Raw genomic sequence first — 13,342 nt, forward strand, 5'->3', positions numbered from 1 at the left:
CTAAAAGTTTGGTGATCTGTTCTCAATATTTAGAACTGTACCCAGGTGCCACCAATATATCTGAGAAGGACTGGAGTAAAAGGTGGCATAAATCTTCAGGGATTCCAAGTAATTCAGTAATAAAACTGCACTCCAGCGTTCAAAGTCTTGTACAGAGAATTTTCTGATTTGGAATATTAAAAAAAAAGCAATCACTCAGATACATGTGCCCACAAAAAAAACAAACAAGTCCCTTTTTTTAAGAAATACTACATTCTTTGGGAAGGTAATGGGCCATTTTAGAATATGAGATAGTAAGTCGCTTACAAATATTTTTAGAATAGCAGGAAAATGATAAACTATTGCCTACGACAGATGACTGTGAGGGTGTGCTTACCTCTCTGGTGTCAAGTGCGTGCCACTGCCTCTGTTTCCCTATCGTGTCTCAGTTTCCCTCCCCTGGAGCACTTGGGGCACCTTAGAGACTAACAAATTTATTTGAGCATAAGCTTTCGTGAGCTACAGCTCACTTCATCAGATGTGCATCCGATGAAGTGAGCTGTAGCTCACGAAAGCTTATGCTCAAATAAATTTGTTGGTCTCTAAGGTGCCACAAGTACTCCTTTTCTTTTTGCGAATACAGACTAACACGGCTGCTACTCTGAAACCTCCCCTGGAGGTTTCCCTTGGGCTGGTAGGGTGATTTGGCCAAATCAAGAATCCTACCATTCCACAGCAAATAAAAGTCCCCAAACCAAAACTATTTCCCTTTGTCTGCAGGGGTTTCTACATACCCTTTACCCAAAGTCCTTCATCACTTAGGCTTAAGTATCTCGACTTGGTCCTTTGCCCTTTATCTCAGGGGCTCATAAAGCTCTTCAACCTTGGGCACCGTGGTTTTTCCCACCACGTATAAGGCTATGGCTACACTTGCAGATGTAGAGCGCCGGGAGTTAAACCAACCCTCGGAGACAGCAGCAGGGAAAGCGCTGACGTGTGTTCACACTGTCAGCTGCAAGGGCAGTGGCTTGCCACATTAGCAGCTCTTGCAACACCACAGAGAGCAGTGCATTGTGGTAGCTATCCCAGTCTGCAAGTGGCTGCAGCATGCTTTTCAAATGGGAGAGTGGAGTGTGACAGGGAGTGTGTTGTGTGTATGTGGAGGGAGAGACAGTGTGTTTTGGGGGGCAGAGAATGTCAGCAAGCTGTCTTGTAAGTTCAGACAGTGGCAGGGGGAAGGGGGAAACCCCGACAACAGCCCCCACCCCCACCTCTCTCTCTCAGACACAGGCACAAATGCCTGCCTCTGCAGCAGGAGCATTCCACAGTAATGGTTTGTTTTGTGTCCCAGAGCAGATAAGCATGCTGGCTGTCAGAAACAGAGCTTTGAAAGGGGATATCCGCATGCCTGCAGCCGAGTTCAAAACAATGACCAGAGTGGCCACTTGACTTCAAGGGATTATGGGATGTTTCCGGAGTCCAATCACAGCACAGTAATGCAACATGTCGCCCACACTGACACCCCGGCATTTCAGCCAGGGCGGAGCAAGCTCTATGCTTCTCATGGAGGTGGATTACCAGGGGCGCTCCAGCCTTGCCAGCTTACATGCCTTGCCAGTGTGGACACCTCAGGAGTTAGGACGTCCGGGGCTGACTTAATGCGCTCTAACTTGCAAGTGTAGCCAAGCCCTCAGTGACACAATAGGTGAGCCCAAGCTCTCTCACCACTCTAGGATCTGACCGTAGGACCCTGTGGTGCAAAACATCTGTCTGTCCTCACACTACAAATTTCTATTTCATGGATCCAAGGACTACCTCCTACTGTTTCCTTCCTCCCCGTACCCTTTCCAGGCTTCTTCAGTCAAGCCCCTCACAGGATCTTCCTGGTGCCCTTGCAAGGGGAACCATTATTGGTCCTTTCCCAGATCCCAGTCACTAAAAAGCCTAACAGCAAGCTGCTGCTCTCCTCTTACTTCTCCCACCAATGAACGGAACCTGTCTTTTATTCTGTCTCCCCCTTCCCAACTGGCCTTGCTCCTGGTCTATGATCACCTGATCCTTCTCCACCAAGTTCCTTGACCTGGAAGAAAAGACAGGTACTGGCAGAGGCTGCGCCTGATCTTCCCCTTAAAGGCCCAGCTCGTCCTATGACAACAGCCTACTCACTTCTAAACATGAGGAACAAAGCTCCAAATTGCAACATAGCTATGAACTGAAATAAATGCCTTTGAATAGTTCTAATGGAGTAGTCAAGCATTCTAACCAGGTGGCCCTGACTTCTTTTGTATTCAAAAAACATTTTAAAGAAAAAAATAGCAAGCACATAATACAAGCAAATAGACAGTGACCTAGAAAACCAATGCATTTTAATTGACTTGTTCATTACAAAGAAATGAATACTCCAGTCCAAACAGCATGTTGCCCACTCACCAAATGTCAGATTTTGTGTCATAACCTTGATGTTTCAGTGCCTCTGGGCTCATGTAGTAAGGTGTCCCAGTAAACGTAGTTGCCAGATCACACGATCCCATCAAGAGACGAGAAACTCCGAAGTCCCCTTAAAATAAAATTGTATTTTTTTAAAAAAAATACTAGGTAGGTAAGAAAATCTAGACTAAAAATCAAATCAGGAACTCTAAACTTACTTTGAGTGTCTTTAATATAACATTTTATAATTTAATATTATTTAAAAAATTTGAGGCCAGATCCTCAGCTGGTATGAATTCTCATAACTCTGCTGAAATCAGTGGAGCTATGACAATTATCAGCAAAGATCTGCCTCTTGAAACACAAAAATTGGGGTAATTGAATGGATCAGAGTATTGGTAATGAGATAGAGAACTTTTCACTTCTACACTGTTGATTCAAATGCAGCCAAAGCTAACAGTAAACAGAAGTTTTTTCCATCTTATGGCTGTCTGGTATATTATAAATTGATTTGACAGAGTCAGTCCTTTCCCCCATGGAATAATGTCCATCCATCTCACAGAAAGCAGCACTAACTGGCAACGTTGCTTATACTCTCAGCAGAGATGCTAAGGATTGAAAGGGACTGGAGAATAAACTCTGTCTCCCCTTTTGCTGTGATTCCTACAGTTCAAGGCCAAGGCATATTGTCTAGGCAGTGTGGAGAATTTTGCACTGCTGATGCCTATGCATGCTGTACCTTTTAAATAGAGGATTTCGACACCTCGTCACCATGGTGATGGGTGCAGTAGAAAATCAGAGATTAGTTTAGATCAAATTGCTACAATATCAGTCTGGAACCTTTCATTACCATGATATTCATATAAAAGAATGTTTAGAAGTAGTAAACAAAAATTACTAATAAATTTAACTAACAATATGGCTGTGACTGACACAAACATACTGAGTATAAGAGTCAGTACACCTATCCCCCTTACATAGGGGAATAAAACAGATGCAGTGCAAGAACATATGCCCTTATACAGAAAAGGCAAGACCTGTTTTATAAGGGGGGAAAAGTTATTGCTTTTGCAATTATTTCAGCAGAAAAGATTTTGAAAAGGGGCATTATTTTATTAATGTTAATATTGTGCAATCTTTGAAAATAAGACAACTGCATATTATAAAAATAAGAGAGACCAGAGTTTTCTCAGTTCTAGTGTCTTGACAGGACTTGGCAATATGTTCCTACAAATATTTCATTTTGAAATGAAAAAGAACCAGTTTATTTAAAGATTAGTAAATCTAGGGTGTAATGGGTGGAAATAACTATTATAAATAAAAAATAACTATTAGAAAAGGCTGGAGACTAAATTCTATGCACATTTTAATTATCTATAATGAATGTTCATAAGGACATAAAATGATTTTACAAGAAAAACTTGCAATGATTTTTCAAACATGGAGAAAAATCAATTGGTCATCAATCTTCTATACAAAAGATATACATTGTTTCTCAAGTCTAGATCAAGTTCAAAATAAAATAATGCCTTAAGATATCCTTTTGTTTTCAAATGCTTGTGCATGAAAAGTTGACATCCCCAAGTTAAAAAGCCATACACAAAAACTAGGCATTACCATAGTTTTAGAACTATACAACAAAAAAGATACAGTGTATTAGACACCTCTAGATACCATCTAATTTAAATCTACATATTTATAACATCTGTGATGGAATTTTCTATAGTACTAGAAGTCGTCTAAGAAAGTAAGGAAATCTTACCAATTTTAAGAAGGTTATTTTTCAAAAAAACATTCTTGGCTTTTAAATCCCTGTGAAGTATTCGCCTGAAACACAAAGGGGAATTCAATTTCATCTGATCTGGGGAAAGTATAGTCAAACGCACTAACCCAGCCACTTCCTTCATTAGAACTGTGTTACTAAAGGCCAGCCTGGCAGACTAGGACCCAGTCCTGCAACTCACAATACACAGGCACATCCCTGTACCTGCATCTAGCTCCATTGCCTTCAATGGGGCTCCTTGGGGTGCAGAAATGCATCCATGTGCAGTCATTTGCAATATTAGGAACTAGGAACCTAGCATAAAACACATGAATGCAGGTATCACAGTTTGAGACTATCGCTCACTCCTCTGATGTAAGGAATTAGGTGAGCTGCAGAGGTAACCTATTCAGCCTTTGATGGAAGGGAACAAAACCCGTTGCTCTTTTTACCCATCTGGGTGCTCTTAAGGGAGCTATGTTATGTCATCTGCCAGAAAGATAATCCTCACCATGAGATACTTCAGAATAGAGGAATTAAAAAGTGGAGGATCCTCAAAGATCTGAGAACCCCCTCTCAGGGAAAAAGTGTTCCTTGAAAAAAACAATATATATCTATTAAATATATATCATTCTCTCCTCTCTCTTTCTCTGTCTCTCCAATCAGTTTTAACCAAGCTGTTCCTCAAAGATTCACATGACACCATAAGTCATGAGTAGTGCTGTGTGTAACCATATTTTCTCAACTTCTTGAAATTTCTACCCATGACACCCTTATCTTCCTCCCCCCACGAAGTAAAAAAAAAAAATAATCACCATCATCTATATTACACTCAAATCACAGGCTCAAGGAATTTCTGTTAATTCTCCCCGCATAGGGCTCCCTCACGTCCCACCATCCTATCTAGGTCTTACCTTGCCCACTTGATTTCTGCAGTGTCCATGGCATATGCAACAGTGTTCTTTCAGGCAATAATCTGCCCCCGAGTGGAGTTAGAAAAACAGTCTACAATACCTACAGTTACTGGTATTGCATGTAGTCTCATTGAGACCAATTCTTCAACCATTTACAATAGATAAAGAGAGCACCAGAGGCTCTAGAATCTTTAGGGGTGAGCAATAAAATCAAATATGGTAACTGACTACAGTCGTTGTTCAGCTGTCTTCAAATATTGCCCTGTTTTTCCTGAAATTTTTAAAGTGCTCTGAACTGAAACAGTGTAGTGATTTCTAAAATGTTTTCCATATTGAGACAATAACTTCTTCTGATGTATCATTTAACTGAGCAATGTAGTCCACATCTTTGGGAAAGTACTTTTTTCATGAGATACAAAGGTAATTTCACTGAATCCAATATATACGATTCACAAATAACAAACAATAAAATACAAATAATAAATACCTAATATTAGGCATTATTGTATATTTATAGACTGCAGATTGAAAAATGAGTCTTTATGCTTAGTGAAATATAAAGAAAAGATTTCAATAGTATTTTAATATTTCAACTACTTCTTCCAGTTCTTGTCATCAAGGATAATAGTTAACCAATTTGTTTCTATAGTGCATTAAAATATGAGAATGAATTATCAATGGATTATGCAATGGGTATTTACCAAGGTTTCTAAATAAAGAAATGAAATATACTTGTTATAGCAACTTTTTAAAGCAGTATACATGCATTTGTCATGCATTAAATTAGCAAGGAACATTAAGCTATTTAAAGTGACATTCATCTTTATATCACATATGTATACATATTTATTTTTATATAAAATGTCTCACTTTGTACAGATGGATACATTCTGTGTCTACTATTCATCACAAAGAAACTCTGAAGTAAACAACCAGTCACTGATTTCTGGGTAGGATTTGGATTTCAAAGGGTGGGCTTCAAATGTGGCTACATTTAGTTATTAAAAATGTTATAAATTTATCCATGCCTATGTACAACAGACTGTGCATTTGATCCTCACTTGTCATATAAAAGCACCATACTTCAAGGTGCAGTAGACAGAAACAATCTATTTTCATAGAAAAGTATGGAAGAACTTTTTTCAACATGCTCCGCTCATGCTGAATAAGGCTTCCTCTGCCATATGCTACCAACTGAAACAGAGTGAAGTTTACTGCTGTGAAAATATTGTGGAACTAATTTGAACAGTGTGAAGAACTATTTGTAGAGCTAAGTGGCTTCTGGCAAACTTGACTCCTGTGTAGTAGAAGGCGGAAAGACCAGACATGTAATCTAGGCAGTGCCTCGTGCGCTGTAGGATGGTAGTTGAAAGCCTATTTGCACCATTGGGGCTACCATGCCAAAATCATTCCATTTTGAAACTGCTCTAGTGGAAATTATCAAGGGGAAGGACCACATAGTGATTAGTTTTACTCAAAAGAAGTCTCAACAATGGCGTGATTGCCTGGATGCTGTTAGGAGCAATTTTGTGTGTGGACATGTGATGCGTTGCAAGCGCTAGACCAAATGGTGGTTAGCATGCTAACTTTCTCTAACCTAAACAAGGCCATTAAGCACACAGACCATTATTTCTCTCTTCTGTTATACTAATGATAGATGAGATGTGCATCCATTTATTCTAGACAATTTAGCTGTCAAGTTCAAATCCAAAAAAACTTCCAATTATGTAAAATACACAGTAGGTGGTGTGGTCACCATGAGATAATCATACCCTTTGAGATTTGTGAGGCACAAGAAAAAGATGAAAATCTTTCTAATCTGTACTGTCATTGCAAAAATCCAAAGCAAAAAACATCTTGTTTTGAAAATAGAATTTTTAAATACAGTACTGAACCAGTAGTTTCAGCTAAGCTGTAGGCACATGCTCAGCTATGTGGATAGATGTATGCAATTTAAATGCTCCTGAGCAAAAGTTCTCCTTCACACTATCCAAGGAATTTTTTTTTATTATGAAATGCAATTGTTTATGAATACTCATGTTTTCCGGTTTTAGGGCCATGTTGTCTTCGCACTAGAACTGGAAATGATTAAAAGCGTCCTATAATTTTTCCATATTGTTAGAGAAGAAATCAGTATAATCATATACATAGAGGCTGGCAATTATATTTTTAGTACCTAGAATGGATGCCTGTTATAGACTTATTAAAAAGTCCACATATTTACATTCTTGCTATGTAGTTTTTATGGTGCATGATAATAAAGCAATACCAGAAAGGTACAGAATAATTTTTAAAATGTGCATCTATATACAAATATATGACACATTAAAAGGAATGCAAATAAAAATTGTCAAACTATCTGAGCATGGTTGGGGAAGTGCCATTAAACAGTGATGACTCAAAGAGAGAAAATAAATAGCTATTCAAAACTCAAATTGTTGCTGCCACTGGAGAATTAAACTGTACTTCTCAGGAAGCCCAGTAGTTTAATACATTTATTTACCAAGGGAGGTTTATTTACCAGAGAGAGTTCTAAAGATTTATTTGCAGACCAAGTGGAAGACAAGAAAAATACAGTACAGGGAGAAAGCTGATAAAAGGCACATGAGGGGGAACCTGAGATATAGAAGGCATAGAGAGAGATGAAAGTCACAGGGGAAAGACAGAAGTTAAGAGCCTAGGACAGCAAAGCTTTTTTATTCTCACTTTATTACATAGTGTATCCCCTTATTTCATGTATATATGTTTAAGTAAGGGTTTCACACAAAACTGTCTTTCCAGGATATCAGCATTCCTAATGCCTAATTCTCCAACTGGAGTTTGAAAAAGAAAATTGGTAGTTTAATTAGATGTTGAGGTTTTTCATTTCAATTCTATTCCTCTTTTTCTGTCTGAGGCAAATGCTGGGAAAGCACTGCTTGGATAATCTGAAAGGCAGCACTCAAAGCAAAGACCTCTATCCATCATGCTCTCATCAGCACAGTCTGTAGATGTATAGGCAAAGGTACCAACCTCTGCTAAAATAACTGCCTGCACAGCTAGGGGATTCTTATCCCTAAAAGACTGGCATGGGTCAAAGTCTTTGAGTATAGGAGGATGAAATATGCTGGGATTTGGGAGGGTAGAGCTAGCTATATAGGATATTATATCAAGCTCATCACCATGGTACTTCAGTGTTGCCAACAGCCACAAACAACTTTGATGAAAAAGAGAGAAAAAGGGAAGATGCTGAAAGTTAGGCTCCCTGCTCTAGAACTTCTCAAAAGCCACAGAGAAAGGAGTCTCTCATCCCGTGTCTGCTCTCCTAGGGCTTAATCCTGCAAAGTGCTGAGTGCGCTGATCCTGATCCAGCAAAGCACTTTAGCCCATGCGTAACTTTCAGCATGTGAGGAGTCCCATCTAGGTCAAACTTAACCTGTGTAATGAAATGTGAAAAAGTGGACTAGACAAGCTACCTAAGTAGTGTCCAGTACACTGATAGGACTATTTGCACCACCAGGGTTAGTATGCCAGAAATCACTGTCCATATTGGGAGTACATTAGTGGAGACTGGCTAGGTAGAATATCATACGGTGGCTAGCCTTGCTCAAAGCAAAACTAATCCAAATAGTAGTTCAACTGTCTGCAGATTGCTGGGAGCAATTGTGTGTGGACATGAAGGTGGAGGGGTGTTACAGATGTGCTGGTGAGACCAAACAGTGGTCAGCTTGCCAAATTTATCTAGCCTAGACAAAGCCATTCAGCCTTTGAGTGGAATCATTATTTCTCTCTTCACATCTCTAGACTAGAGAAGAATAAGTGGACCTTATAAGTAGATTTGAAATAAATAACCTGTGGAACTTTGTGGAATGACTAATTTATTTCCTCTGGTGTCATGGATCTTACATTATTAGTTATAAAAATATGCTCATCACTTAGAGATTCGAAACATAATTGCCTGAGTCACCCGCAGTATTTTTTTAGGTTAAGTCGTTGATGTACTAATGAAAGTAGTAAGTGCCTTCAAACACATATCCAAAATGAGGAACATTAGGCTAAATTTATCCCTGAGGTAACTTCATTTATATTAATGGAGTTGCTCCAGAGATAAATTTTACTCTTTATGTTTAAGATGTGTTCTCTCTCTTATAAGGCTGAATATTTGTTTTAATCACAAGATTTGATTAACTGTTTTGATTCTACTCTATATTCTCAAGGCTGTCACCTGGATCTTAGAAAATAAAGGTCTGCAAATGATGACTACTGCTAAAAGAGGGTCATCATAATATTGCTAGATGATAGGTTGAAACAGAAGTATAGATATTGAAGGGTCAGACCCTTCAAAAATGCACTGTTCTTGCAAAATGGTTTTTCAATCACCACGTTACACATACTATATTAATTCAAAAGTGTTTTATGTCAAAGAAAAAAATAATCAGCAGGGTTTTATTTCCATTTGAATATCTGTAATTAGCCAATACAAGTCTGCTCTGTCATATCACACCTAACTGCTCTCAAATTAAAGTAAATTACTGTACCTTTCATGCATATAGTTGACTCCAAGCAACAACTGTATAAACCATTCTATTATCTGGCTTTCAGTGAATATTTTCTTGGCTTCTTTGTATTCTTGAATTTTGCAGTCTAGATCTCGACCCTGAAACATTGGAGGATATTTGCATGTTTAAGAGAAGGGTTATAAACATTTCTTCTTATGCCAAAATATAAGACTCAGTTGTTATCTGAGACCCAGAGGGATATTGGCTAGAGGACACATCCTTTAATTCTAATGCTGATCTTTATCAATGTAGCTTTCTAAAAATTCTGTTTAATACAATTTTTCAAAATACATGCAGCCTAAAAGGAAAACAACCTTCCAGTTAGAGATATTGAAGACCATGAGTCTTTGGGTTAAGTTTATAGGCGAGAGCAACAAGGGAGATGTCGTGGTGGGCATCTGTTACAGACCACCAGACCGGGAGGATGAGGTAGACGAGGCTTTCTTCAGAAAACTAAGAGATGTTTCCAGATCACAGGCCCTGGTTCTCATGGGGGACTTCTATAACCCTGACATCTGCTGGGAGAGCAATACAGTCGTGCACAGACAATCCATGAAGTTTTTGGAGAGTGCTGGGGACAACTTCCTGGCGCAAGTGCTGAAGGAACCAACTAGGGGCCGGGATCTTCGTGAGCTGCAGGTCACAAACAGGGAAGAACTGGTAGGGAAAGTAGAAGTGGGTGGCTACCTGGCCAGCAGTGACCATGAGATGGTCAAGTTCAGGATCCTGACAAAAGGAAGAAAGGAGAGCAGCAGAATATGGACTCTGGACTTCAGAAAAGCAGACTTTGACTCCTTCAGGGAACTGATGGGCAGGATCCCCTGGGAAGCTAATATGAGGGGGAAAGGAGTCCAGGAGAGCTGGCTGTATTTTAAAGAAGCCTTATTGAGGGCACAAGAACAAACCATCCCAATGTGCAGAAAGAATAGCAAATATGGCAGGCGACCAGCTTGGCTTAACAGAGAAATCTTCGGTGAGCTTAAACACAAAAAGGAAGCTTACAAGAAGTGGAAACTTGGACAGATGACTAGGGAGGAGTATAAAGATATTGCTCAAGCATGCAGGGGTGTAATCAGGAAGTCCAAAGCACAATTGGAGTTGCAGTTGGCAAGGAATGTGAAGGGTAACAAGAAGGGTTTTTACAGGTATGTTAGCAACAAGAAGGTGTTCAGTGAAAGTGTAGGACCCTTACTGAATGGGGGAGGCAACTTAGTGACAGATGATGTGGAAAAAGCTGAAGTATTCAATGCTGTTTTTGCCTCGGTCTTCACAGACAAGGTTCTGCTCCCAGACTGCTGCACTGGGCAGCATAGTATGGGGGAGGAGGTGAGCAGCCCTCAGTGGTGAAAGAACAGGTTAAGGACTATTTAGAAAAGCTGGACATGCACAAGTCCATGGGGCCGGATCTAATGCATCTGAGGATGCTAAGGGTGTTGGCTGATGTGATTGCACAGCCATTAGCCATTATCTTTGAAAACTCATGGCGATCAGGGGAGGTCCCGGATTATTAGAAAATGGAAAATGTAGTGCCCATCTTTTAAAAAGGGAAGAAGGAGAATCCAGGGAACTACAGATCCATCAGTCTCACCTCAGTCCCTGCAAAAATCATGGAGCAGGTCCTCAAGGAATCCATTTTGAAGCACTTGGAGGAGAGGAAGGTGATCAGGAACAGTCAACATGGATTCACCGAGGGCAAGTCATGCCTGACCAACCTCATTGCCTTCTATGATGAGGTAGGTAGGAGATAGTAGTACTAGTTTCTCTGTTACCTGTTTTTCCACAGGTTAGCTAGATGGGCTCTGCCTGAGCCTAGTGATGTACCTAGAAAGGGATAGTTCCCCTATCCCATGGAGCCAACCAAGCCAGTCCAGAAGAGGGAGAAGAGAAAAGAAAAGAAGCTCAGAACTCACAACCAGTGACAGCTCCTTGATTCCCCACCCGACTCCAAAGTGCCTGCTCTAACTTGTTCCAGCTGGTTATGGTCCCATAAGGACCATACACCTGATGGGGATTACCACAGCGGACCATGCTCCACCCACTCTTCCTCCCTGTCCTAACATAACCATTTTGAAATAATGTTCCGCCTTCATGCTTAAAAGATTGGCTTCAATGACCTACAAATTGTTCTAAGCTTGATTCTGTGTAAAAGGTAAGTACCTTAGGAAAAACTGCTCAAGAAAAACAACTCTGAAATGTTGTTGCCAGGAAACCCTGAAGAAGTGCACTCTTCCTATTTTGTGTTTGGGAAGGTCAGTATATTAATGTTCAGGAGAGAAGGAAATAAAGCAAAGGACAAGGAAGATGTCAAGCTACTTCAGACATTTAAATTTCATGAATATTGTATAACATGCAGTAATAACTATTTTCAAACGGGATTTGCTTTTTTGGCTTTTATGATTGATAATGTGAACAAGCATTCGTGACTAAAGTTGCTAATTTTCCTTAGAGAATGTGTATTTCAGGCTGAACTGAAACTGCACTGAAGAAAGGAAATGAAGTTATTTTTCTTTTGAGAATGTAATGACTTATGTTTTACATTTCATTGTTGTATTAAAAAAAATCATATGTCATTTAGGGGAAGTAATCCATTATTGTTTTTAAGAATTATCTTTCGCTGATGTCCAGTTTTAGGCACCAAAATAGAATCAGAGGTTCATCTAGGTACTTTCGTTTGAAATCAGATTGACGTGACTGTTTTTATATTGCCTTAAAATATTTGAAATGGGTCACCCACCAAAGAAGTCCACAAAAACAAACCAGAACACACACACTTCTCTTCTATAATTGCGAGTGTCGTTAGCACTGATGAAAAGTGCCAGACTGAAGTACTTTGTTATTCATAGAACAGGCACAGCTTCAGGCAGCTGCATGGGAGGCTTGCACCGCACTGTTCCATCAGCAAGGTTCAAAGCCACAGTAGTTTGGAAGAAATAGAACAAGGGGTACCTCATCTTCCCATGCTAACGTAATGATTGGTCTTTCTTCTTAACCTGTCAGCTAGGGTACCAATTACTGCCAATTGTGGAAGTAGTTCTGTGCATTAGAAACTGGACATAGAACACAGTAAGCTTCCAAACACCCATCAGGTGGCAGCAAATTTTGCTCACCATTAATTTAGGCAGGATTTAAACAGACAACTTTTAGGTGAAAAGCTCTGTATGCCCTTACATATAAAGCTGTATTAGAACTATGCAAATATAGAAGTACATTTTCTGCTTTCTTAGTCCACATTAGAGCAGCCTGAAGGCTGCTTTTACTTGCCCAGGTTACATATAACCTGAAGGGCATGTTGCAGCAGCTGGTGATTGTCTGGGTGCAGGGGAGTCCCTGCCATGCCCTTTTCCTTCAGCCATTCTTTCTATACCAGCTCGAGGGAGGGGCTGGGTATAGGATCCATTATGCAAGCTCTACAGCATTAGAGGAAGAGAAAGCCCCTACATTGGTATGATGTGCCTGTGGCTAGTTATTCTGGCTTTAGGGCCACTTTGTACCAGTGGCACAGTAAAAAGTAGCCCTAACACAGGGAAGAATCTAGGCCCTTGACTTGACTTTTCCCTAATTTTATACGTCAGTTCCATAGGTATCTGACTATACAGAAATACCCCGTTAAGCGTTATTTGCAACTTATCAGAGTCCTTTTGTAACACATGTTGGATCAACAGAGTGACAGTTATTCACTGTCTCACAACTTTGAAAAAACTATGTCATTTCCAGAACAAACT

At 39.8% G+C, this 13,342-nt stretch overlaps 1 protein-coding gene across 7 annotated transcripts in view; it reads right to left on the reverse strand.

The window, feature by feature from the left end:
- The window catches only part of NEK11 (NIMA related kinase 11), a 155,790-nt gene that overhangs the window by 91,916 nt on the left and 50,532 nt on the right, over positions 1-13,342 (reverse strand). For all 7 annotated transcript variants that reach the window (XR_012638255.1, XR_012638256.1, XM_074945572.1 and 4 more), the window contains exons 4-6: positions 9,600-9,718; positions 4,169-4,233; positions 2,410-2,536 (exon numbers count right to left, since the gene is read on the reverse strand). Coding sequence is in view for 5 of the 7 variants with exons in the window: in XM_074945572.1 (XP_074801673.1) it covers positions 2,410-2,536; positions 4,169-4,233; positions 9,600-9,718 (311 nt within the window). In the remaining 2 variants the exon portion in view is untranslated. The remainder of the gene's footprint in view (positions 1-2,409; positions 2,537-4,168; positions 4,234-9,599; positions 9,719-13,342) is intronic.

This window comes from Natator depressus, chromosome 2 (genome assembly GCF_965152275.1).
Source record: "Natator depressus isolate rNatDep1 chromosome 2, rNatDep2.hap1, whole genome shotgun sequence".
Lineage (NCBI taxonomy): Eukaryota > Metazoa > Chordata > Testudines > Cheloniidae > Natator > Natator depressus.